A 25,562-nucleotide genomic window follows, 5' to 3' on the forward strand; every position below is an offset into this window, starting at 1 on the left:
GCAGACAAAAGTCCACTTTCTAAGGGTGGCTTTAATGCTCTTGTGGAGTACATGCAAAGGTCATCAATATTGCTAAACAAGATTTCATGTCTCCTCATCCTCTCCAGCAACGCTCGTGTACTGCATACCGCCAGCGCCTCTCCTGAGCCGAAGAGGGATTTCATACAAATGTGCATAGTCAACAACTTCGCCGCCCAAAAACCCTTCGCCGTTATTCCGCTTTCCGAATATAGGGGCTGGGTCGAACCAGAAATCTCGGCAATTTCCGACCAGACCACGGGAATAAGGATTCGATCGTCGAGACTGTAGGTTCCCATGAGAGGCGTCAGATGCTGTGGCGAGGAAGGCGTCCAACCCGATCAGTTTCTTCCATCTCGTGAGACAGCCATCTGGACGGCGTGGAACTGGGTTTAGTCGACTCGCGGCTGCTGCGGTATCGTTCAATGACGTCGTTGCTGTAGACGCGCCGGGAGGGAGACTCCGATGTTGTGGCAGGAGTGATCCAGACGAGGAGGAGTGATCATGGCGTCTCATGTTTTCGAAAGTGGTTTGATTCTTGGTGATTTGCACAGATTGGACAACGATTAGCATCGTCACCCAAACTAGCTGCAAACATGCCCAGAATGTAAGAGCCACTGTCCAGGGATCTCGAAGGACAATATTGCAAAGTGATGGAGCGAGGATATTGCATTGTGAGATTGCATCGTCGGATGGCGGGCTGAGAAGTGATAGGTAGGACAGGACGAGGCGAATGTATAGTAGAATACCGACCTCAAGGCTGAGAATGTATATGTAGAAGTGCCGAATGTTATTATTACCGACGCAATTATGCACCCAGGGGCAGTGGTGGTCGTGTTTGGCGACACAACGATTACATCGTCGGCAATGCTTGGAACGCAGTGGCTTCCGAACCAAGCATTGAACACAGAAGTTTTCCTCGTCAAATTTCCATAATGAAAAGAGTTCTTCGATGACAGCTCTTTGTTGATTCCGTGAAGCTAATTTGGGTATGTATCCAGGATCTTCTCGCATCGCTGTGAAGTAGAAATATGCTGTACTGGAATAGCTCAGAACAAAGAGCAAATTGAAGAAAGGATTGGTCGAGAAGGTCCCAGGTAGTACTGAAGTCAGATAACTGAAACCCACCCAGAACAGAGTCGCAGCAAATATGCCGGATAGATATGGCGTTTTATGGATAACGTGATATTCCATGGGACCCATCATCGCGATTCTTTGAGCAATGTACTGCATCCCAAGACATACAACCAGGAAGACTGGCAAACCAACAAAAATCTGAAAGTGGCTGATAATATACAGGCCAATGGGCATAATGAGAAAGGGGTACAAGAAGAAGAATTTGGACATTTTTGAGCGGTCTTGGAGAAGCATGTGCAGCTTTAAGGGTAGAGTTTTGAGATTTCCATTGACATCGTAGCCGTGGTCAGCTAGCGAGCGCTGATAAGCTCTTTTGGTACTCATTTCCTCCGCACAGGCGGAGGGTGTCTTTCCATCGTTAGTCTTGGCGAATCGATCCGCTCCATATTCGAGGACTTTGTCAAGACAGGGTTTTGAGCCTTTGACAAGAGCCCAATGAAGAGGCGTAAAGCCGTTATCATCGATGGCATTGACATTTGCACCCCATCGTAGGAGAAGATCTACACAAGCTGGCCATCCTTTATATCCTGCCCACATGAGGCTAGTGTGACCTTGAGGATCCGCAGCGTCCACAGGGATGTTCTGCTGTAGGAGAAGGATCAAAAGAAGAACATTACCGTCGATGGTGGCCAGGTGAAGAATGTTATACCCCTGGCCGTCGGTCAATAGCGCGTCGGCACCATTCTGAAGTAGTAGGTTGACAATGTAGAAATGGGATCTCTGCGCAGCCCACATGACTGGTGTAGCATGAGATTCACCACCTTTGGCATTGACATCCGCACCTTGTTCGATTAGGTATTTGGACACAGCATACTGGTTGTTGATAGCAGCCCAGTGCAATGGTGTAATGCCTTCATCATCCGTATATTTGGCGTCCACTTTGCCGGACTGGATCATTTTTTGAATGTGCTCGAGCGCTCCAATCCGAGCGCATTGCATAATATCCTCATCGAGAGGTATGCTGGGTTCAGCGGAACCATTTTGAATCGGAGCGAGCTCAACATCTTCAGAAGTGACCTTTGGAGAGGCTGCGTTTGCCTTTGAAGATGGAGGGTGAGAGAGTTTAGAGGCAGGAGATGACATGTCGACGAAGAGGGTGTGGATTTAGTGGAGCAGCAATTGGCACATCGTGTTACCTGGCATGGTGATGAGTCTTTGGATTTGGGAGGAAAGTTGACATATAAGTCGGAGCAGTACCACAGTAGTATGACTTTGTAAACAGCAGATACGAGCCTAAGCCTGCTGAGCCTCCTGAAAAAGTGTCTGCATCTGTCCTGCCTCTGGAGTACGTACGCGCATGAGTACGAGTACGGAATAGGCGAGGCCGGCGAAGCAGCCAGGCCGAAGGATTTTCCGGTTCAGCTCGATCACGTGAAGCACGTGAGCTGTGTTGACTTCCGATTTCGTCCTTGCTAGCTCCGTCCCAGTCGCTCCTGCTAACTTGAACTTCGACTCCTTTTTCGCCAAGCAAAGCACCTTCGGCAAAGTTGCCTTTTCCAAGCGAAATCAATCGAGCTTCACTGGAAGATCCTCATTCTTCTCTCAAACTGCACTTCAACTATCATCCTCATTACTCTCCGCTCCCCTTGAATCACACCCATTTCACCCTCTGCTTCTCGGAAGTCCTTCTTTACAGCTTCACGAGTAGGCAAGATGATGTCAAGGAATCTCTTGCGCCAGACCGGCCGCATTGCCGGTGCTGTTTCGGCTTCTGGCAGAATAGCTGCGGTAAGCTCAATCTTTTCATCAATACAGCTTCAAGAGCTTCAAACAACACTCCAATGTCATCTACGAGCTATCCAAACCATTCTCCAAGCTCTTCATCACACCTGAGACCCGAAAATTCAACAACTGGCTCGAGCTCAATGCTGATTAAAACTTTTATTAGTCCCGCGTCCTCACCCCTGCACCCTTCAATGCTGCATCAAAACAGATCCGATCATATGCTGCCGACGCCAAAGCATCCCCTACCGAAGTCTCCTCCATCCTCGAGCAAAGAATTCGTGGTGTACAAGAAGAGGCTGGCCTCGCTGAAACTGGTCGTGTCCTGTCCGTTGGTGATGGTATTGCTCGTGTCCATGGCTTGAGCAACGTCCAAGCCGAGGAATTGGTCGAATTCGCTTCCGGTGTCAAGGGCATGTGCATGAACTTGGAAGCTGGTCAAGTCGGTGTTGTGCTTTTCGGTTCTGATCGTCTTGTCAAGGAGGGCGAAACCGTCAAGCGTACCGGCCAGATCGTAAGGATCACACCTTCTGCCCTGTGAGAGCTTTATCATCCTAACGAAACCCTATTTAGGTCGATGTTCCCGTCGGACAGGCTATGCTTGGACGTGTCGTCAACGCTCTCGGTGACCCTATCGATGGAAAGGGACCTATCAAGACCGAAAAGCGATCTCGAGCTCAACTCAAGGCTCCTGGTATTCTTCCTCGACGATCCGTCAACCAGCCTGTACAGACTGGCCTGAAATCCGTCGACGCCATGGTGCCCATTGGACGTGGTCAGCGAGAGTTGATCATTGGTGATCGTCAAACTGGAAAGACCGCTGTTGCTCTTGACGCCATCCTCAACCAAAAGAGATGGAACAACGGTAACGATGAGACCAAGAAACTTTACTGCGTCTACGTGGCTGTTGGTCAAAAGCGATCCACAGTTGCTCAATTCGTCAAGACTCTTGAAGAAAACGACGCCATGAAGTACTCCATCGTCGTTGCTGCCACCGCCTCCGAAGCTGCTCCTCTCCAATATATCGCTCCCTTCACTGGGTGCGCAATCGGAGAATATTTCCGTGACAACGGTATGCATGCTTTGATCATCTACGATGATTTGACCAAGCAGGCTGTTGCTTACCGACAAATGTCTCTCCTGCTCCGTCGTCCCCCTGGACGTGAGGCTTATCCCGGTGACGTTTTCTACCTCCACTCTCGACTCCTGGAACGTGCTGCCAAGTTGAACGATAAACACGGTGGTGGTTCCCTAACTGCTCTGCCCGTCATCGAGACCCAGGGTGGTGATGTGTCTGCCTATATTCCTACCAACGTCATTTCCATCACTGATGGTCAGATCTTCTTGGAATCCGAGTTGTTCTACAAGGGTGTTCGTCCTGCCATCAACGTCGGTCTTTCCGTGTCCCGTGTCGGTTCCGCTGCCCAGCTCAAGGCCATGAAACAGGTCGCCGGTTCTTTGAAACTCTTCTTGGCTCAATACCGAGAGGTCGCCGCCTTCGCCCAATTCGGTTCTGATCTCGATGCCGCCACCAAGCAAACTTTGAACCGTGGTGAACGTCTTACTGAGCTCCTCAAGCAAAAACAATACTCTCCTATGGCTGTCAACGAGATGGTTCCCCTCATCTATGCCGGTGTCAATGGTCACCTTGACCCTGTCCCTGTTAACAAGATTCTGCAATGGGAGTCTGACTTCCTCGCACACTTGAAGAGCGACCAGCAAGAACTCCTCCAGAGAATTGACAAGGAAGGCCAATTGAGCAAGGACCTTGAGGCTCAATTGAAGGACGTTGTTGTCAGCTTCACCAAGAGCTTCACATAAGTACGTCTCATTGGTTACTCTTCATCTCAGGAATTATAGCTGACCTCTATGGTTTAGATGTGAGGTTTAAAATCGCTTGTACAATTTCTGGCTTGGTCAAAAAAGGACTCCACTGCTCTGATTGAGAAGTTCAAATGCAGATTGTGCGCGATCACAACTGCTGAGCAGAGAAGAAGTGTCTTATTGTAACTAGATAACATACCAGTCCTCAATCAATTCCGTTTGTTCTGCATAGTGTTCCTTTCTGCATTCCACGTATTCCATATAAATCTCTATGCATCTCCTCTTCCAACAGATAAATGGCTGACCGCTATCCTTCAGCCGCTGCCGCTCCACATCTAGCTCCGATCCTCAGCATGCTGAAATGATATCAATCAAGGTAAGAGTGATTACAAAAAGATAAGAATTAGAATCGCAGCTTGGAACAATGTGAAAGATTGCTTTGACTCGTGTGGATAGGCATCTATGTACGCCCTCGCCCTGACCCAGGCATAAGTTTCGTCAAACCCTATGCTTCTCAAATGCGTCGTATAATGAACACTGCGCATCACATATAGGACGAATCTGACCTTCTATGAACGATGATCACCGACGCTTGACACCTCGCAGGCACAGGACAGTGGCCATTCTTAAAAAAAAATGTTTCGCCAAAACCACAGCTTCCTGGCGGTTGCAGTGGCAAGCCTGCATGAAGGTTGATGCAGAGTGCCAGCAGTCAGTCCGATGTCCTCTTGGAAGCAAACTACATGACGCACTTGTAACTGGTTAATAGTTGGGGGTCAACTGTCTATATTCGGGTCAGGCGCAATTTGCAGATAGAGTGATGTAGCTCTTGTCTGTCAGACTTTTTGGGGAGGTTCACATGTCTACACATCTACACAGGATCGCTAACTTAGATCTTGCTCTTCCCCAGACCTTCAGTCTCCTCGATCCTGTACACATACTTGACAGCGCTAGCCTTCCCGTCACGAAGATTCTCCAACCCCTTCTGCACACCGTTGAGCCCACCAGGAACCACCTCGTACGGATGCCCACTGAACCACCCCTCCTTCAACCCCAGACTAAACAGGCGGAACCAAGCATAGCCCAAATCCTTGAGATCGTCCGGCACGCCGTGCACAGACCCGACGGTCGTGAGCGTCCGGTTCACCGTCGCCGGCACCTCCTCGTACTTCCTGCCGGGGAGCACGACCGTCAGGTTGCCCTGCGGATCCAGCGCCTTGACGATATTCTGGTACGAACCGTTCTCCGAGACGGCGTCGTACGCGTACAGCAGTTTCTGGCCGGAGGGGATTGCGGCTTTGATGCCGGCGACCACTTGGTCGTCGCCTTTGCGGTAGTCGATGACCACGTCGCCCTTGGATTTGTCGAGTAGACCCTCGACGAACGGGATGCCGCGGCCGGCCACCGCGATGATCGGGTGGATCTGCGAGCGGACCAGCAGTTTGATCGCGAATGCACCGACCGCGGATGCGGCGCCGTAGACGACCACGCCGCCGGCGAGAGCGTCTTTTCTTGCTTGGGACGCTTGCACCCATGGCTCGGGGAGGCCGAGGCGGGCGTACAGGCCCACGACGGCGGTCATGGCGGCAAGAGGGATGGTGGCGGCTTCCTCGAAGCTGGTGTTCTTGGGCAGGTGGAAGGTCGTCTTCTCCCACGCGACGGCATACTCGGCAAAGCTGCCGTACGGCTTGCCCATCTCGTGGAACGCACCGACGCGGTCGCCGACGTGGAACTCCGTGACGTTGCTGCCGATCGCGTCGACATAGCCTGCGATGTCGTCGCCTGTGTTCAGCCCCGAGGCGCCTTTCATGAACAGTGGATACTTCCAATCCTTGGGGTTCGTGCCGGATACTACGACCCGGATGAGGATTTGGTCTGGCTCGAGCGTGCTCGGCTTCTGCTTCTCTTGGATCTGCACATCGAGAGTTGTGGGCGGTTTCGTGAAGACGTGGGCGGATTTGAATGACATGTTGGCTCTGTGAGATTTGGTGTATGGTCTGCTTGATATTTCGGTTGGATTTTTAACACTTTGAGAGACAAATGTCACGAAAGGGGCACGAGGCTGGATGTTTCTAATGGTACCAGCGGGGAAGACAGCGTAATGTATGATATGCCGAGGTCTAGAAAGCTGACTCTTGATCATATGGGACTTCGATCTGCGCGCCAACTCGTTCACAACTTCAGAGAAGGCGATCTTATGGATTTGAAATCAAGAATGAAGATGTTCCGTATGCCGAACAAGTGCCTAGGTAGCTGATAACTGGCAGAGTTTATGAATGGATAATGCATACCTAACAAACGAGCAACTGGTGAGCTTGCACCCAAAATGGGCTCTGGAGCGCTCAGCAAAATGCGCCACGGTAAATATATCCTTGTCCAACCAAGGGTTTATGGGGGGCACAGGGTGCGGAGTCTTGACACCAAAAATGAGTGTATCGAGTGACTTGAGCCCGTGAGAAGCCCTACCTGAGGTAATGATAGTGGATATCCTGGTGATGGTGTCATCATATTCGACTTGTTACGAATCCGTGATAGGGTGGTGGGCGAGCGCGGGCCGAGATCTCTTGGAATTGGAGGTTCGGCATGTCGAGCACATTGAGGGGCAGCACTTCACTACCTAGGTAAGTAACGAAGTAGAGACGATGATGCGCAAGCGAACTTGAGGTTGAGTAAGGCATCGACTGGTGTGATTGTACTTAATTTGTTTGTCGTTAAGTACTAAGTAGATATGAAGAGTGATTTGGCTGTGCATAATCAAGGTCAAATAAATATTCGAGGTTCTGGCAATGAGGGCGGTGGGGGAGCATGATCCGGTGCTCTATGTCCAGCCAGATTCATAACTTACCTTCACGACCATGCCAGTAATTTGTATCGCGCTCGACCAGGTCTTGTAGCTCAGTTAACCATACAAAGTATTCCTGAGTGTCTTCAGGCTGTGTGTGGTGAGTTTCCTGGTAGTTGAGAGCTCGTATCCTCTATAACTTAGGTAAGCGCTACTTAAGTACTCGAGTAGCTTGTTGGGTGCTTCCACTCCGGCCCCGCACCTCTCTGGACGTATTATAACTGCTCACTACTGGAGTATGCATGAAGTCATGCATTGGATGTGAACGGCTATCTTCGAATATTCATGGGCTTCCCGTTGAGACACAATAACCGACATCGCCACAGATTCAGTGGTAGGATTTCACGGCTATCACCCTCTCATCGAACAAGTATTTAGTACTGTATAGCAGACCTGGTTATTACAGGTCATGGCGCCACCCTCCTCGCGCACAGAAGTCCTTGAGCATTTAAAGAACCAGGTAAAAAATGGCAAACCAATCGTGGGTGCTGGAGCCGGAACCGGCTTGTCCGCAAAATTCATTGAAGCAGGTGGTGCGGATCTAATCATTATCTACAACTCTGGTAGATTTCGGATGGCTGGACGTGGCTCCCTCGCAGGTCTTATGCCATATGGTGATGCAAACGCGGTCGTGGTAGACATGGCCAAAGAAGTACTCCCCGTAGTGAATGACACTGGAGTTTTGGCTGGGGTGTGTGGCACAGATCCATTTCGAATCATGCCGCAATTCCTTGCACAATTGAAGGGGATGGGCTTTTGTGGTGTCCAGAACTTCCCGACAGTCGGTTTGATTGATGGCACATTTCGAGCAAATCTGGAAGAGACGGGAATGGGCTATGACAAGGAGGTGGATATGATTGCCGAGGCGCATAAATTGGATCTTCTTACGACCCCTTACGTGTTCAACGTCGATGAGGCTGAGCGTATGACCAAGGCTGGGGCGGATGTCTTAGGTAAGGGATGAAATACCTCGATTCCCTTCCCTGGCGGACACTAATGTTTTGCAGTCTGTCATATGGGCTTGACGACATCTGGTTCGATTGGAGCTAGGACTGGCAAGTCACTAGACGACTGCGTCAAATTGATCCAAGAGATGGGAGATGCGGCGACCAAAATCAACCATGAAATCTTGGTACTTTGCCACGGCGGTCCAATCGCAGAGCCCAAGGATGCCGAGTATGTCCTTAGCCGTACGAGAGGTATTCACGGTTTCTTCGGAGCCTCGAGTATGGAGAGGCTACCTGTTGAAATTGCCATTTCCAACACGACCAGAGAATTCAAAGATTTGCAGATTAACCAGCCATGATCGAAATTCCTCATCAACCGCAAAACGGGCTGGGCTTTGGCTCAAGCTGGAGCCTGTACATACCCTGCCGTTGGATATGGCGCCTATCCGGATTGAAAATCAAATGCGAATACGAGGGTACTGGAGGCTGTACACTCGTACTCATAGATTGAGTGTCTCCTGAGTTCTGGGATCTTTCCAGCCTATGCTGGGGTTAGCCCTTGCTCCTTTGCAGGTGCAGGCTAAGGCTGTATTTATCACAGGATATTACGAGATTTTTGCCTAGGTATTTGCACTTATCAATGGCCAGAGCATGAGAGCAGATATCTGCTGGCCCGGATTCTGTACCCGCACACCCAATACTACTCACCGGTTGTCGCTTGAGCTTTCCCTCAGGGAAATAGGGCTGATGCTTGCTTTCTCAGCCTGCCGAGTTTCAAGCACATGTTCTCCGATCAACGCTAATGCAGGTGTTTGAGACCCAAGCGAATGATGGTGGATGTGGCGTTCGGGAAAGAACGATCAGGGAGATTTTTTGAGAGAAGCTTGGGGTCGGACTTGTCAATCGAATTGGGGATTTTATCCCTTGCCAGACACTCAAGATTTCTTTTGCCTCTACAACCTGGGAACCTCACTTCCCCGCTCTGTCTATCGCCATTATGGACCTCCTCAATTCAGGTAGGAAGAGAAGGTTATAGTAGACGGAATGAATCGCAATACTTTCTCCGTTCCACCTCTGGCTTTTGAAGACCGCACAGGGACTGAGATAAGAGAGACATACTTGGACTCATCTAGGTACAAAATCGATTGTCATTTTAAGTCTCGTGTTCTGGCCTGCCAAGAGTCGTTGGCCCCCATTCAAATTGATCTAAGCTAATGCCAAGCATAAAACCCCTGGCGATCGCATGAAAACCGGCAAAGACAATCAGAAGCATCCTCACTCTGGCTCAATCAGCCTCTTTCGTTGAGGCCCAAATGATCTCTATCCGCCTCGGCGCGTATGCTCGTGATACACCGGCTTCGCTGTTCAGCAGAATCTTTACCGAAATCTAGCTGCAAGGGTCCATACTCAATCTTACTCATCTTCGTTACTGGCTTTGCTCTGTAGCCCTCTACACGCACGAGTAACTTCGTGCCGTGTCTATGAAGTCACAGCCCTGCTGGACTGAATTTGTGTGTCGATTCTGGCTCCTGAATCCCTGCATGGCACTTCTCCTTCGTGATGAGGCTCCATTCGACTTGTTCAACCAGCAAAGGTTCGATTGGCTTCTTCTTGAGAGCGCTGTCCTCGAACCAATTGACATGACTTATCTCGACACCTGGTAAGGAAGCTATGGTGATCCAAATGTAAGTACTGCAAGGACTAGGGTTGTTTCCACAAGGCAGCCTCCGTATCCGTATTTACCCTCCAGAGACGGCGCAGAATCATGAAGTAAACAGACAGCGAAGGCGATATATTATTTCTTCCTACCGTCTCCTCTCAAAGGCCCCTCACTTTTGTTCTTCAATTCCGTTGTCTCCAGCACAGTCTCTCGTTTGTATCCATTGCTGTCAACCTGTCATTCTTTTATCCTATCCAAACCCTATCACCCTTGTGACAATGTTGTTCACAAAAGCGGCCCTCACCGTCTCTTCTCTAATACTTCTTGTCGCGGCGCAAGAACCCGATGACGCCTTTTATAGAAGCCTGAAACCCAGTTTTGGCAGAACTCCCACTACTACAAGCCGACTACTGAAGACTCGCGATCTTGATAAACGATGCACTGGTAGTTGTGAGGAATGCTTCGGAGATGGCTACACACTCTGCCCGGGAAGCAGTATCTACTGCTACCTCCCAGGAGATTCATCTTATGGTTTGGATTCCTGCTCTTCCGACTATAGCAGTGACAGTACCTCGACCGCCAGCGCCCCTGCATCCACATCTACAGCCTATGGTACCGATGAGCTTTGTTATCAGACTGGTGCGACTTGTACCTCATGCTTCGGACCAACATATCTGGATTGTCCTGATGGGTACCACTGCTACGATCCAAATGACCCACTTTACGATACTTGCCCCGAAGACGATGACTCATCAGACACTACTTCTTCTGGTTCTGGTTCAACCTGCGCCGACGTGTACGGTTCTGGAAGCATACCTTGCGGCGACGATTCTTGCTATAACCCTGGGGATGGCGACGTCTGCTGTGACGATGGATGTAAGGCATAAATCTTGATGAACATCGGACATCAAGGACTGACTCTTGTCATAGATCACTGTGAAGACGGCTATACCTGCTCGAGCATCAGTGGCAAGTGTTGCGCTCCCGTGAGTTTCCTTCCTTAAGAAACCCGACAAAGCTTACTGATCAATTATCAGGGGTCAACATCCTCTTCATGTTCCGGGTCAGGTAGTGGACTGCTCTCTTCATCATCCATCGGGGCTACCCGCACAACCTCCAGCAGTGGACTGACCTTCAATACTGGCACTGCTACCACCTCCACCAGATCTACAGGCACATCAACTGGTGTCAGCCAATTTGCGAATGGAGCTGGAGCCATCGACGTCCAGAAAGGCTTCCTCCTCGCAGCCGGACTTGGTGCCTTAGTTCTGTAGACAGTTATATATACATGGGCTCGAGGACTTGAGTGAAGCAACGCACGTACTTCGAATTTCATAATAAACAGTCCCCGAAACTTTCTTGGCCCTTTGGGACGATTATACGATCTGAAATGAAAGACTTACCTTGATCTTGTACACTGCTACATGACGTGCCTAATTGTAGGACTTGGTTGTCTAAGAACTGGAATAGATATTACGGATTGTTGTTGTTTGACTCAGACTTGGTGGTGAATATTGACTCCCGAGGTCAGCAGAGGGATGCCAGAAAATGACTGTCTTTCCAAGGCTTGGCACATTTCTCAGCTTCCGAGGTCAAGGTTGTTTTCAACATTAGGATATTTACTGCATTATCGTGTTGATAGATATTCTCTCGGGCCACTACCCTTTCGTCTAGTCTCGCGTTGCGCGTTCAAGGACATAAACTCATGCTCTTTTGTGATTCCACTTTCCTTCTTTTCCATCCCACGTCCTCTTGGTCAATGGAATCAAATCAAGGGCAGTGAAGATCACCTCCTTCATGCGTATGGCAGCCCTGCAGAATGTCAGTAATCAGCAAGACTATATCACCATTCCATACTCACAGGAGGGATCGACAGAGTCGAGGATGGAGCTTGAGTCTGCGTGGCTGAGGCGCTTGTTGTTATTGCCGGCAATGCAGGTGCGCTGCTGGAGCTTGTAGCCGCATCAGAATGAGATTCCTCACTACAGCCAACTCCTGGAACGGCAATGTCATATGCCCAAGCTTCGAGTGCAAAATACTGCAGAGTATCACTGTCATGAGTTGAGGTAGTGTTTTCCGACAGCGCAAGCTCCACGACTTCCTCATAATCATCAGCGAAATGCTCGATGTATTCCCAGCCAATGGCGGGCATGTGATAAAGTCGGTGTAACAAGTCGCCGGCCCAGAAAGTGTTGGTGGGAGACTCGGCGACATTATATCCCAATGCGCACATCTGGCTCAAAGACCGACGGGTTGAATAACTCAGGTCACAGATGACGGTCTCGTCCGTCGCGTTTGAACCGCGCCAGTGGCCACCCCAGTCTGCAAAATGTCAGTCTCTCATTAATTCGAATCTTGAGTACTGGAACATACTCGGCAGGTTACAGTTGCCGTCAGGATTGTCACATCTGAAAAGGACGCCACCTTTATCGCCACTGACGATGATGTCGTATGCACCGATCACCTCATATGGGGGTCGGTCTCCAAAATAGCGGCGGTATATCTCGGAGCTGTTTTTGTACCGCAAGACATGTTCTTTGGCATGTTCAGCCAATTGGATGGTCTCGTTCAATCCTACGGCGATCTGGTGGGCTTGCGTGGCATTGCAGCTCTCGTGGATGGGGAATTGGGAGACGGAACCAGCATCCCACGCCTCGATAGTGGAAGAAGAGGTCTCGTTCGAAGAAGACTCTTGACGAGCCTCTAATCTTGCAGGGGCTGCAATGGCACCGGTGATGGCAGACACCAAAAGGGCTTTGAGAAGAACAGACATTTTTCGTTATGAGAGATACTCTGGTCCAAGGTTCTAGAAGTCACTGGATGCTTGAGCGAATGAGTCTTGCTACTGGATGGTCGTCTGCCAGGTCCTATCTATATACTTTTCGTTTGCATTCAATGCTCAACAACGTCCGAGGCAAAGCATCCTACATTTCCGGCGGTTGGAAGCATCCGATCCCCCACCACCGTCCATGTCCGCATGACACTTGCAGAAATTTTCATGATGATGTTCCTGATCGGCTGGTACAATGACAGTTAGCTTGACTGAATGCATGACTTCGACACCTGCAGAAGCGCACCACGAGGCTAGAATAAGCGAACCTTGTGGCCGGCGATATGAGGACCATAGTTACCTTCTGACGAACCTGACCAACCAGTGAACAGTTGGTGGCCGCTGCTGCCACGTTTAAGGTACCATCACCGCAGATTCCACCCTTGCGTCTACTGTACGATCTTCTATCGATCCGACTCATGACGTTCATTGCCGTCTTGTGAGTTCAATATGGGAATGGGTCGCCTTTGCCAAGAAATATCCGCTCCGCTGGGGGAAAGCCCAGACAAAAGTGAGTACCTTAAATATCACGTCTAGCCAACCTCTCCACCACTCAGGTCATACTTGTTGCCATCTAACACTTTTTAAGGACCCAACAATTGAGCACCTTACGCCTTGGCCACGGTCATCTTTGCTCAATACCGGCCTTGGCTCTTGCTTTTCTCCTCGCTCGAATTCTTTCCGTTGCGCCTGGCTTGCTGTTCTTCCGACCCGACATAGCCTTGCCAAGTGCACTACTGGCTGGGAACGTGGGATTACATGTTCATCATGCAAGTATTCAACTCATCGAGTTCGGTATGACCACCGAGAACTCTTCCAGTCTGCAATCCCACGGTCAAGTGGAGTGTTGGTATAGTCAAACGAGCAGAATTTTCGTCGTGGTTCTTGACATCAACGTGCCTTCCATTTATATCACAAACAGAAAGTGCAGACATCTGTTATTGATGATTGTGCCTTCCGTATTTCCCCTTCCGTGATTTTTCGACTTGACAAAAAAGTCATCAACCACTAGCTTGGTTACCCTTTTCGTTTGCCTGTTGCAACAACATTTTTGTGTTCTTCGGATTTTTCATCATGTTGGCACGTATTCTATTACTCGTCGCTCTTGGAAGCGTAGCCCGAGCACAAACGACATACACTGGTTGCCATAACCACTCTACTGTTGAGTAAGCTGTGCCCTACAATTTCGACGAAGCCCACTGAAAGCGATTTCCAGGTATTGCTATGGCCCTGATGGCGAAGAGACAGCTTTGTACACATATTCCACCATTGCTTCTACGACGTTATCGACTGCCACTCTACCTGCTTCTGTCTCCGCTTCTGCTACTACCACAGGGCAAACCACAGCCGTTACTGGCTGTCATTCACACGGAAGCGACACGTGCGTTTTTCTCTCCTCTTCTGGTCATGTCTCACACAGCCTAGATATTGTATCAACGGTGCTGGAATAGAAGTGCTGGTGTCAATTACTGCTACCGCCACCGGAGAACAACCAGCACAGTATACCGGCTGCCATGCTCATGGCGATGAACAGTACGTACTCACAGCGGAAAGAGCCGACGATTCCTGATGAAATCCAGATGGTGCATGGCCCCCGATGGCTCAGAGGTATTGGTTCTGGCAGAGGGTGCCACCACATCGAATGGAGACGGCCATAGTGAAGAAGATCATGCAGATGGCGAGCAAGAAATGGACTGCCATTTCCATGCCGGAGTGGAGTGAGTTCTTACACTGAGCAGAATCCGAACACGCTAACTCAGTACAGACATTGTGTCGCTGCTGGCGGAAGTGAAAGCGAGACGGAAGAACTCAATTGCAGCGTCACTAGAAGAGACTATGATATTGGACTACGAGTTGGTACACTTTTCGTCATCCTTGTCACTAGTGGAATAGGTGTTTTTGCTCCGATAGTGCTGTCCAAGCTCCCATTCCGAACCATCAACGCATCAGCGTTCACAATCGTCAAACAATTTGGCACGGGAGTCATCTTGTCGACTGCCTTTATTCATGTGAGTGCGCTCTTCTCGACATATCACCAAATATGTTAATCAGCCTCCAGCTTTATACTCATGCGAACCTCATGTTCAACAATCGATGCTTGGGTACATTATCATACGAAGGGACAACCTCAGCAATCGTCATGGGAGGCATTATACTTGCGTTCCTCTTCGAGTATATTGGTCATCGAATCATTCTCGCTCGCACAAAGCCTCGACCAGAGGATCATAGCTCTGGCAGTGAGGAAACGACGACGGATCTTGGAAAAGAAGAAGACGCAAATCCAGGAGCAAAAGCTGTTGCAGGGCCCCCAGCTCCAGCATATAAACCAAACAATCTCACGAATCTGGGCCACAACCATGGCAATCCCCTGGATCCAACCAACCCTAACTCCAAACTTTCAGTCATGGTTATGGAGGCTGGAATTCTGTTCCACAGTGTTCTTATTGGTCTGACATTGGTCGTCGCTGGCGATTCGTTCTACAAGACTCTATTGGTTGTGATAGTTTTTCATCAATTCTTCGAAGGCCTAGCTTTGGGAGCGCGTATTGCTTTACTGCCAACCAAATTTGCCAGATTCTGGACCACTAAGTTTCCCATGGCGGTGGCATTCACTCTCATCACTCCTCTGGGAATGGCAATTGGACTCGGTGTTATCAACAACTTCAACGGCAATGAGAAGAGCACAATTGTGGCTATCGGGACGTTGGATGCACTCAGCGCAGGCATACTTATTTGGGTAGGAGTGGTTGATATGTTGGCAAGAGATTGGATACTGGATGGTGGTGAAATGCTTCACACTAGTGTGGGAAAGACTCTGGTCGGTGGCGTGAGTCTACTCGCCGGTATGATCCTGATGAGTGTGCTTGGTAAGTGGGCTTAGATATGGAAACAGTAATACGCGATGGACCATGAGACGCGATATCCTAGGAATATGCCTAGCTCTTTAGGGTTAGACGACCGTCATGAGAACACGACTTAATTGGCGTCGGGGACTAGGTATAACCAGCGCCAGGTTAACATGTATACATGAGGTCTGCAAATGAGACCCAACATCCTTAGCTTTGTAAACCTAAGCGACGGAAAAAGAATTACAGCCTTGCATCTCCGCAAGCAAGGCAAGGCTGCCGGCAGAACTTCGGCCCAGGGTGAACAAGACCTCGATCGATGACATCGACACTCACAGAAATATTTACGCAGCTGTTTACCAAACCGCTTGCAATCAATAATGATGAAACTCTAAAGGTCAAATCTAGTTCTCCTCTCGTCATGCACAATAATACAGAAACAACTGCATGTCCAAATCTCTCCTCCGTATTCCTTACACGGGGCCCCTCCCGCCGCCCTTGATCATCCCACCATCGGCCACCACAAGACATGGAGCCATCGCCGCGTTGACCAAATTCCTGACCGAACCCGGTCCGGCAAGAAGACTTTCTGAAGTCCATGAAGGAAGCAACGGGCATGCCAAAAGCATTCATGATAACAAGAATAAGGATAAAACCGTCCTCTTGACAGGCGCAGGCCTCTCTACCGCGTCCGGCCTCGCCGACTACCGCGGCACGAACGGGACCTACACGCAGAACAAGAGCTACCGACCAATCTACTTCCACGAATTCGTGGCCTCGCACGAGTCCCGTAAGCGATACTGGGCGCGCAGCTTCCTGGGGTGGCGAGGCCTGCACCGCTCGCAGCCGAACGCGGGACACCACGCGATCCGCGACCTATGGCGACTCGGGCTGGTGTCAGGCGTCGTGACGCAGAACGTGGACAGCTTCCACCGAATGGCGCACACGAGTCTGCCGACTGTCGAGCTGCACGGGTACCTGCGCAAGCTGGTCTGTCTTAGCTGCCGCTCCGAGATGGACCGTGATACGTTCCAGGCGCGCCTCGCGGAGCTGAACCCCGCTTGGTATGAGTTTCTGCAGGATCTGCTCCGCAGTGGTGCGCTGGATACGGAGAATCCGGAGGAGCGGCGTAAGAAGGGCTTCAAGACCAATCCGGACGGCGATGCTGATGTGCCCGGCGCGCCGTACACGACGTTTCGCTACCCGGCGTGTCCTACGTGCCTGAAGCGGCCGCCGGTCCTGCCTGGTGGCGAGAAGGGCCATGTTGTTGTTGATCGGGATGGGGCGTGGTTGCCGGAGTCGGGCCCTGCAGGGGTGCTGAAGCCGAATGTCATCATGTTTGGTGAGTCGATTCCTCAAGCGACAAAGACGGCCGCCGAGGAGCTGGTTGATGAGGCCGAGAAGCTACTTGTTGTGGGCAGTTCGTTGGCGACTTACTCTGCTTGGAGATTGGCGAAACGGGCACTGGATCGGAAGATGCCGATTGCGATTCTCAATCTCGGTGGTGTGAGAAAGGAGGAAGTGTTCTTCGAGGGTGTGGAGAGGCCGCAAACTTTTGATGTTGCGTCTTCTGCTGCTGGTGGTCCAGGTCCAGGTCTGCCACCGACCACAAATTCTGTGGGCACGGGATTGAGTACCAACGGCTCTGTGCGTGTAAGTATGGCCGCCGAAGACGTTCTGCCAGGTGTTGTGGAATTGGTTCGAGGAAGCAAGGCAAAGGTATAGAAGTCATCATTCCTACACAGAAATCGATGGTGATGTCTACCTGTCGATATCGGAGCAGAACATAGAGGTCTGCGGGCACTCTTGAAAGGTCACTGTCTATGTCCATTTGCAGTGAAATATATTCTTTTTACTTCACAGGTTTTGAGGGCTTTCTCGACCGATGACAGAATCAATTAAATGGATTCCGTGAATAGTGAATGGCTAGCGCTGTTTCCTGGACCATATCTTCGTGCTCAAGCCTGGCCTCAGAACTCAACCTGTCGAGAGCAGCCGCAAGGCGCTGGGCCCCTACTCAGACCGGAGGGTGCAAAATGAGACACTGGTTCGCGTGGATATCTTACACTTGTTCTGACTTGGGCAGCCCAAGGAGCAGAGGCTGGAAAAGAATTTGCAAACTCTTGATATATAAAGTGTCTGCTTCTCTCGAATTATAAAGTTTGTGCTTGATGACCATCAGCATCCCCAACGGAGAAGTCTGCGACGACCACTTTTTACCAATATATATTCAAGCCTACGTGTTGCTAGGTACGATAGATCTACCCACCAATATCCTTTTAGATCGACGTTGTACCAAAGACCAGTGACCGCCTAAGAGACATTATGCCCCAGGCAGCGGCTGGTGGTATTCATAACGCTCCTCAATCATGAAACTGTCAGATGATTCGACTTTGCATTTATTGACTCCACCTCTCGATCCTTTGGATGGTGTCCATAAATGACATATAACACCTGTGCTGAGCTCAGTCTAAAATGAGACTGATGCATGCGGGTTGCTTGCGGAGCTTCCGGGCTGTCTCTTCGAAACTGCGGAAGAGCAGCGGCTTTTCCACATGAATCCGGGTAAGCAATCGGCCGAATCACTAGCGAAGTCGGAAGCAGAATTGACCCGACATCAAACAGAACGACCAGAACGCGCCAAGACAGTGGGAAGCAGCCCGTCGCAATGAGAATCGCATCTACTACGTCAAGCCTCATGAACTGAGGAAGCGATGCGTAGCTACTGAGTGAGAAACGAGAATGACAAACATGTTTGGTGGTGCCTTTCCAGGGCCGAGGTCAACCTTGGAGCATTTTACCCCGATCCTCAACCCCACACCCCATGATAGGTATCTAGCTTGCCTCCCGGGATGGGAAGATCTGGATAGTATTCCTATCGGATCGATCCTGGTTTTCTGTCTCTTTGTAATCTTCTGTGTGTTCACTCGACTATCATGGGTGACTCGCTGCCAAGCTCGAACGAGCAAGCTCAGCATGATCATACGAATCCTGGCGACGCAACTTCCAATAAGCCCAAGATCATACGCAAGCGTGCCGCTATCGCATGCGATGAATGTCGTATACGTAAAAGACGGTGTGACGGTGCAGTCCCTACCTGTGGCGCTTGCATCAAGCGCATGAAAACTTGTGAATATGCAGCTGATGGCCAAACTGGGGGTTGGCGTGAGCGGTATGCTTTGGCGCCAGCTCATCACGTTGACAATCTAGGAGTTTGACTAATCCCTGAAGCAAGTATGATACAATCATTGAGAACCCAGCTGGACGAACTAGAGAGATCAGACAGAACAACGTCCCCTACCATTCGGCAACAGCATAAAAACCGTGAGTCGTCACCTAGGAGTGCGCAAGAATTAGAAGGCCAAGTTTTGCCAACGGAGAATCCGGACCGTATGGACAGCATTACAGTGCAAAATAATATTTATGATACACGGCAAGCTACCCTCGGTCAGACTTTCAGATGTCTATTGTCCACAGAGAACGGCTCGACCCTTGATAATGAACAAGACTGCCCCCAGGGCAGCACACCTAAGGCCTTTGAACGATCAGACCTTCAAGGCACAAGTCCAGAGAAAGATCGTGCATCTATCAACCTGGAGAGGATGATGGAGCCAATAACAAACCAAATCTCTGACGACAATGGAATGATGGACCGAGAGACTCCCAGCATCCACGCCTCTAATGAGAAAGCCGTCCCAATTAACCAACAAGGATTCCAATGGAAAATAACTGGATGTAAATGCGACATCCTCCTTAACACACAGCGACAATGGTGCCTACCTTTACGACGAAACGCGGACGCTTTGGTGACAAGGTATTTTTCCCGACATAACCTTGCATTTCCGATCCTACACGAGCGGACTTTTCGACGACAGTACGAGCGACTCTGGGATTCGGATCCCTCTGGATGCTGTGGAATATGCGAGCAGCGAAGTCAAGGAAAATTACTGCTACCAACAATCTATGCCGTCTTCGCATATACCTCACTTTTAGAAACAAGTCAGCCACAACAAAATGTCACGAGAGCCAAGTCCTTCTTTCGCATGGCCCAGGAAGTCGATTGGTTCCAGATTCTGAACGACGATATTAGTATAGAATCGGTTCAGCTATTACTGCTCATGGGGAAATATCTTCAGAGTACAGAGCAGCTCTCAAAATTCAAGAATATCTCGAGCTTATCAATCTGGATGGCACAAAGCATGGGGTTGCATTACAGTGTACGTGAAGCTCAAAAAAGGGGTTTCTTGTCAGATCCAGCTACCCAATTGGAGTGCGAATTGCGAGCTCGTGTTTGGTATGGATGTGTATTGATTGAAAGGTAGCTAGAGATTGGTTTCAATGATCTCAAGAGGTGTCAACATACTGACTGAATACTCACAGGGACAAACCGCAGTACTTGAGCTTTGAACGATCAGTCGATGCAGCGACTAGTGATGAAGCTCTTCCACTTCCGCAAGCCATCGACGATAAATATTTGAGTGATGAAATGGGCAAGAACGGCAAACAGCCTGTAGGATCACCTAGTACGATGGAGATCTTCATTGCGACGATCAAACTCCACGAGATACTGAGCCAAGCCTTGAGTCGTGACAACTGCCGCTGGGAGACCACTCCAGATTCGTTGATGGGTATTCAGTCACTTTTGAGACTCGACAATCTTATGCATAACTGGCAGGATGAACTCCCTGAGTACCTTCAACTTGATCCATCTCGGGAGAACAGTGTTGTTGATTCAGCAGCTGTTACTCACCCTCAATCAGCGCCCTTCGTCCAGGCCGCAGGAAGGAAACTTCATATCAGGCATGTCTCCCAAGATGGCATAACGAATTCGTACTAATGGCATGCAGGTCCCTTCATGCTTGGCAGATCATATTACGACCAGCTCTAGATCTTTATTTCAAGAAGACGCAGAACCAACATTCTTCACTGAAAAGAAGGCAGAGGCACGACGATTTGGAAAACATAATCTTTACCACAATGGCCGCCAGATGCGTTGTATCCGCAATGACGATAATAGACCTACTTGGCGCAGAATCAGAAGCGCATATCTTTGTGGCATGGTGGATCAACATTGCATGTAAGACGATCTGGAAAATCGCCCTCAAGCCGAGAGCTGACAATAAATTAGACTTACATACTTGTGGCAGTACAATACTAATGGCAAGACTGTGTACATTTAATGACGCTAAGTTCAACAAGACGTCTTTACTGTCCAGTTGGAACACATGCTTGAAGACTCTTGACCGTTATGCTGGCATCAGCAGCATTGCAAGAAGATCTTCTTTCCTCCTGCGCCAAAGTGCTGAGAGATTGATCTCCGGTGGCCGTAATCAGACCACCAATCGTGGGAATAGCGCGAGAGAGCCTGGTACCAAGACTTGTAAAAGTCGGAAGTATGCAAATGAGGCTTTCGAGGAAGTGTTCATTCACCACACGGCTCGAGCAAGTGCAACGGAAGCATTGATGCCAGGAACCCAGACCACGAATCCCCCAAGCCAGAAACCAGCACGGCGAAGCCACAGTCACTCTTACGAATCATCAGAGGACCCAGGTGCGATGGAGTCTCTGCTGGATTCCAATCTTGATCTCGGAATTCCGCCAGATCTTGATGACAACTTTTGGGAAAGTGGTCTTGATCTCCCGGCCTGGACATTGATGCCTTCCATTGAACAATTAGAGACGTCACCTCCAGGCTTTGACTTCCAACAGGCTTGATCAGACAGCCGAATTGGCACGTGGATGCTACGGTATTGGAGAAACATCACCTCATATATCGCAAAGTGTTTAAGAAATCATACTTATCCGCAAATAAATTCATGGAGGCAAAGCAAAGGCGGTCCAAATTCGTGTCACGCAGAAAACTGCGGTCTTTATTTGAGATTTGATGCCATTCGCTGTGCTCAATAACGTAGGCAGATGAGGTGCGCCTTGTCAATGGACATACAGATACTAGTTGTCTGCATATGGGAATCGAGAACTAATGCAGCCATTGGCGGAACCAGAACACCGCACAATTCTTCGCACGCTCTAGCCCCTTCTGCTCTTCTGGATTCTTTGGATTCCCTCTAACCGCAAAAGCATGTTCGATGCCTGGAAAGAACTGGTAATCATAAGGAACTCCTAACGTGGGTATGGTTTGATTACTGTAAACCTTCAACTCTTCTGTGAACATCGGATCAAACTCAGGGGCCATTATCTGGACCGGAACATTGATGTTGAGTATCTCATCTTTCTCGAGGTTCGTCGGATGAGCAACGGAAATGCAATCGACGAGGCTCCGATCCTTTGCACCCAGGCGAAAAGCACCCCAGCCTCCAAAACAGAACCCAATCGCGCCTGTCTTTTTGTGCTTTGTCCGCAGGTCCTGGGCACACTCGAAGATCTCGCGCGTGCGAATTTCTTTACTGTTGCGCTTTAGAAAGTCAGGCAGATTCAATTCTCCCCATCGACTTTGGTCGTTGATGATTTCCACCGATAATACCTCACCACCGAACCTCAACCAGAATTTAGTTCAAATGGAGTGGATGACTTGTGCGCATCAGCGGGGGATTATGCAAGCTTACAGGTCGGGCACGTAGACGGTAGCATTGACTTCTTCTGCATAATGATTCGCTAAGAGTCGAATGTTCGAGAATGTCCAACCGTACAGATCGTGGAGAACCAGAATGGCAACATCGGCGTTCGTGCCAGTGACATAGCAATCTCTACCGGCGAGCTTGTCGGCTTTGCCACATGGCGTACCTCCCCATTTGAATCCCTTCAGACAACAATCACTCATAGTCACGATGTACGATGAGTTCAAGTAGATTAAGCAAGTCGTCGAGATTGATTGTATTCGGGGCGATGGATAAATATCGACAGGCACATTCCACATTAGGGCGAAACTCATCATCTTACTATGCGGTATAATGTGTCGTGTGGTCGGATGAGCCGCCCGTTGGGTGGCCTGGCCTTCCGCAGCGTGGAAAGATGTTCCTTAGAAATGCGGGAGCGGGAGTAATTAGATTCAGGTGCGGGTGTGCCGAGGAACATGCAGGCATGTGCCACTCATTGAGAATGTGGAATATTGGATGGGAGCAACTTCGCCATTTGCCGGACTTTAGGGCCAAGAAAAACCTAAGCGCTAGAAATGAGTACGATCGTGCGTTATGCTGTTCACTTCCAAGAGAGGTTGGTAAGACAACTTACATGGGTTTTGGAGGTAAGCCAAAAGGGCAAAAGCTCGACAGTTTTCACATGGCAACTCAGGAGCAGTACGTGGAAACGCCATGCCACAGACGCTTTTTCTTCGTCGGTGGCGTCTACGTCGAAGACACAGCGACTCACTTCGGAGGATACACACTGAAAGACCAGACCTACGTTGAATGCCTTACACCTATTGGCGGGGCTCGACGCGAGTTCCCAATTGTCTTGATCCATGGAGGTGGTCAGAGTGGCATGGTATGATGTTCGGGCAATGGATAATTCTATACAATATTACTAAATTCATGAGTAGAACTGGCTCCAAACACCGGATGGCCGAAAAGGCTGGGCTTCCTTTTTCCTCGATCAAGGATATGAACTTTACTTGATAGATACGGCATCAAGAGGACGGTCTGCTATGGATCTCACGCAGAACTATATTCAGTATCCGACGGGTATGGCAGAGGATTTCTGGACCTGCACGAAAGCAGCCGCGAAATGGGCGCAAGCGAAGTTGCACAATCAATGGCCAGGGGTAACTTAAAAAACAATTCAGAACAAGACATTTCGCTGACTTGTTTGTTTCAGACAGGCAGACGTGGTGACCCTGTGTTCGACCAGTACTATGCCACCATTCTGCCGAGTGCCGTTGATCTAGTTGCGTATCAACAAGCACAAAAGGACGGAGTTTCTGCGCTTCTGAAGAGAATTGACCGCCCCAGTATCCTTTTGATCCATTCACAGGGTGCTCCTGGTGGCTGGCTTGCGGCTGATGCATTTCCTCACTTGGTCAAGGCAATTGTCGCGGTCGAACCAAATGGACCTCCTTTTGCGGGAACGCATCCGCACAATGGATCTGCAGCAAGGTCGTGGGGCTTGACTGACATCCCGATGGAGTTCTCCCCTGCGATATCAGGCCCGTCAGAATTACACCTCACAACGATTCCTTCCACTGAAGATGGGAAGGAGGCAGTCGTTCTCCAGGATGAGAGTCACGGGCGGACAGTACACAAGCTCAAAAACTTAGAAAGCATACCTGTGCTGATCGAGATGGGTGAAGCAAGCTACCACGCCGGTTTCGATCATGCCACTGTTGCATTCTTAAGACAAGCAGGGGTGTCTTGTGATTTTATCAAACTAGAAGACATCGGTATCCATGGCAATGGGCATATGCAGATGCTGGAGCTAAATAATCTTCAAATTGCAGCAGTACTACATAGGTGGATAGAAGACAAGCTCTATACCTGATGAACTGAGGCTTGTTGTCTCCTAGATAGTATGCCTTCACAAGGAGTGATGAGAGGCTGAGCAGAGTCCTCGTACTCCTTAACAACTTCTGTCTCATCGAAGCATCAAGGCTTTCTTTGATTCACTCAAACTCAAGCAGGCCGTAATCAAGCCGAGTTTGCGTACAGCCCGGAAGCTTCTATCTCTCGTAGCCAAAGAGTCCAAGGGCGATGAGCAGACTTTGCGATGGACCACGTAGTTGCATCAACTTCTTTCTGGCTGAGGTATTTGACCGGACCTGTAACCGTCGTGCCCGTACTACGAGTAGACAATGCAGTAGATTGAATAGCCGCATTCTTTTGAGTATAGATTGCTCGCATAACACAATCTTGAATGCTGCCAGCCAAAACCGTGAAGCCGTGGCCTCTCATCAAGGCGACCACGTGCTCTGGCGAAATACTACCAGAAGCTATGCCGGAGAATGACGCGGCAAGGGAGCTCCCCAGATGCTGATTCCGGACCAACAGATCACTTATGTCCTCAGGCTGCTGTGCGTCTGCAATGTCCCAAATGGGTACATTTGTGCCGAGAAATCCTGCCATATGGAAGCATGCGCGAAGTGGCACACCGCTGATGCTATAAGGTACGACAGCTTCCGAGTGACTATGAATAACACTTTGCACCTCAGGATAGCGTTTGTAGCATTCACTATGAATACAGCGCTCTATAAACCCTGTAGGCGCACTTGGATCAACTGGACGAGCATCTTCGATATAGTATTCGATCAGATCGTTGGGTGACGATATCGTTCCAGGAGCAGTGTTTCGAGACAATATGAAGATCTGTGGGTTCAGTGGATGCCTCACTGAGAGATGACCAAAAGCGTCCAAAACGTTGTGATAGTGAAGTATATGACTTCCAGAGATCAGATCACGGTGGAATCTCTGGAGGACTAGATCCTGGTCTGAGGGCTGCATCTTGGACAGGGATAGATTAGGCAAGCGAGGCGAGGATGCATGGAACGAAACAAGGACGAGGGTTAACGTTGATTTCAAAGGATATGGACATTGTACACATCTGGGACCAGCGCGATATGGCGGAAGTCATTTTCGACTCCGAAGAGCGGCTTTTGTCTTCCACTGGTGGCAGATCATCCGATATTGCCGCAAAGACTGGACGAAGTGCAAGTTACCATTCTTAAATTGCCTTAGAGTCCGTCTAAACAACTGCCTATCGCATCTACCGTCTCCAGCAAGCCACACAAAGGCGAATCGCCTCTCAGCGACTTAATCCAGCAGGATAGCTTCCAACCCAAATACTTCACGGC

The 25,562-nt window shown here is 49.7% G+C and overlaps 12 protein-coding genes across 12 annotated transcripts; 7 read left to right on the forward strand and 5 right to left on the reverse strand.

Annotated features, from left to right (window-relative positions):
- Positions 1–84: 84 nt before the first annotated feature.
- LTR84_006035 (uncharacterized protein) lies at positions 85–2,238 on the reverse strand (the record flags this gene model as incomplete). The annotated part of the gene is made up of 1 exon (XM_064849599.1): positions 85–2,238. One exon carries the CDS (start codon positions 2,236–2,238, stop codon positions 85–87), a length of 2,154 nt encoding a protein of 717 aa, XP_064703823.1.
- A 573-nt stretch (positions 2,239–2,811) lies between these two features.
- On the forward strand, positions 2,812–4,698 carry ATP1 (Alpha subunit of the F1 sector of mitochondrial F1F0 ATP synthase; the record flags this gene model as incomplete). Its single annotated transcript, XM_064849600.1, has 3 exons — positions 2,812–2,883; positions 3,044–3,391; positions 3,451–4,698. The coding sequence occupies 3 exons, from the start codon at positions 2,812–2,814 to the stop codon at positions 4,696–4,698; spliced, it is 1,668 nt and encodes a 555-aa protein (XP_064703824.1).
- Positions 4,699–5,590: 892 nt separating this feature from the next.
- LTR84_006037 (uncharacterized protein) lies at positions 5,591–6,670 on the reverse strand (the record flags this gene model as incomplete). The annotated part of the gene is made up of 1 exon (XM_064849601.1): positions 5,591–6,670. The coding sequence occupies one exon, from the start codon at positions 6,668–6,670 to the stop codon at positions 5,591–5,593; it is 1,080 nt and encodes a 359-aa protein (XP_064703825.1).
- Positions 6,671–7,952: 1,282 nt separating this feature from the next.
- Positions 7,953–8,849, forward strand: TM1 (ToMV susceptible protein tm-1(GCR26); the record flags this gene model as incomplete). Its single annotated transcript, XM_064849602.1, has 2 exons — positions 7,953–8,496; positions 8,551–8,849. The coding sequence occupies 2 exons, from the start codon at positions 7,953–7,955 to the stop codon at positions 8,847–8,849; spliced, it is 843 nt and encodes a 280-aa protein (XP_064703826.1).
- A 1,579-nt stretch (positions 8,850–10,428) lies between these two features.
- Positions 10,429–11,424, forward strand: LTR84_006039 (uncharacterized protein; the record flags this gene model as incomplete). Its single annotated transcript, XM_064849603.1, has 3 exons — positions 10,429–11,026; positions 11,081–11,136; positions 11,188–11,424. 3 exons carry the CDS (start codon positions 10,429–10,431, stop codon positions 11,422–11,424), a joined length of 891 nt encoding a protein of 296 aa, XP_064703827.1.
- Positions 11,425–11,993: 569 nt separating this feature from the next.
- Positions 11,994–12,923, reverse strand: LTR84_006040 (uncharacterized protein; the record flags this gene model as incomplete). Its single annotated transcript, XM_064849604.1, has 2 exons — positions 11,994–12,472; positions 12,524–12,923. The coding sequence occupies 2 exons, from the start codon at positions 12,921–12,923 to the stop codon at positions 11,994–11,996; spliced, it is 879 nt and encodes a 292-aa protein (XP_064703828.1).
- A 1,654-nt stretch (positions 12,924–14,577) lies between these two features.
- On the forward strand, positions 14,578–15,861 carry LTR84_006041 (uncharacterized protein; the record flags this gene model as incomplete). Its single annotated transcript, XM_064849605.1, has 2 exons — positions 14,578–14,698; positions 15,101–15,861. The coding sequence occupies 2 exons, from the start codon at positions 14,578–14,580 to the stop codon at positions 15,859–15,861; spliced, it is 882 nt and encodes a 293-aa protein (XP_064703829.1).
- A 412-nt stretch (positions 15,862–16,273) lies between these two features.
- On the forward strand, positions 16,274–17,551 carry LTR84_006042 (uncharacterized protein; the record flags this gene model as incomplete). Its single annotated transcript, XM_064849606.1, has 1 exon — positions 16,274–17,551. One exon carries the CDS (start codon positions 16,274–16,276, stop codon positions 17,549–17,551), a length of 1,278 nt encoding a protein of 425 aa, XP_064703830.1.
- Positions 17,552–20,025: 2,474 nt separating this feature from the next.
- On the forward strand, positions 20,026–20,663 carry LTR84_006043 (uncharacterized protein; the record flags this gene model as incomplete). The annotated part of the gene is made up of 2 exons (XM_064849607.1): positions 20,026–20,030; positions 20,207–20,663. The coding sequence occupies 2 exons, from the start codon at positions 20,026–20,028 to the stop codon at positions 20,661–20,663; spliced, it is 462 nt and encodes a 153-aa protein (XP_064703831.1).
- A 1,140-nt stretch (positions 20,664–21,803) lies between these two features.
- LTR84_006044 (uncharacterized protein) lies at positions 21,804–22,604 on the reverse strand (the record flags this gene model as incomplete). Its single annotated transcript, XM_064849608.1, has 2 exons — positions 21,804–22,320; positions 22,390–22,604. The coding sequence occupies 2 exons, from the start codon at positions 22,602–22,604 to the stop codon at positions 21,804–21,806; spliced, it is 732 nt and encodes a 243-aa protein (XP_064703832.1).
- A 458-nt stretch (positions 22,605–23,062) lies between these two features.
- Positions 23,063–24,256, forward strand: LTR84_006045 (uncharacterized protein; the record flags this gene model as incomplete). Its single annotated transcript, XM_064849609.1, has 3 exons — positions 23,063–23,266; positions 23,322–23,543; positions 23,597–24,256. 3 exons carry the CDS (start codon positions 23,063–23,065, stop codon positions 24,254–24,256), a joined length of 1,086 nt encoding a protein of 361 aa, XP_064703833.1.
- A 146-nt stretch (positions 24,257–24,402) lies between these two features.
- On the reverse strand, positions 24,403–25,212 carry LTR84_006046 (uncharacterized protein; the record flags this gene model as incomplete). Its single annotated transcript, XM_064849610.1, has 1 exon — positions 24,403–25,212. One exon carries the CDS (start codon positions 25,210–25,212, stop codon positions 24,403–24,405), a length of 810 nt encoding a protein of 269 aa, XP_064703834.1.
- Between the last annotated feature and the right edge of the window lie 350 nt (positions 25,213–25,562).

Source organism: Exophiala bonariae, assembly GCF_035927105.1.
Source record: "Exophiala bonariae strain CCFEE 5792 chromosome Unknown scaffold_22, whole genome shotgun sequence".
In the NCBI taxonomy this organism is placed as follows: domain Eukaryota; kingdom Fungi; phylum Ascomycota; class Eurotiomycetes; order Chaetothyriales; family Herpotrichiellaceae; genus Exophiala; species Exophiala bonariae.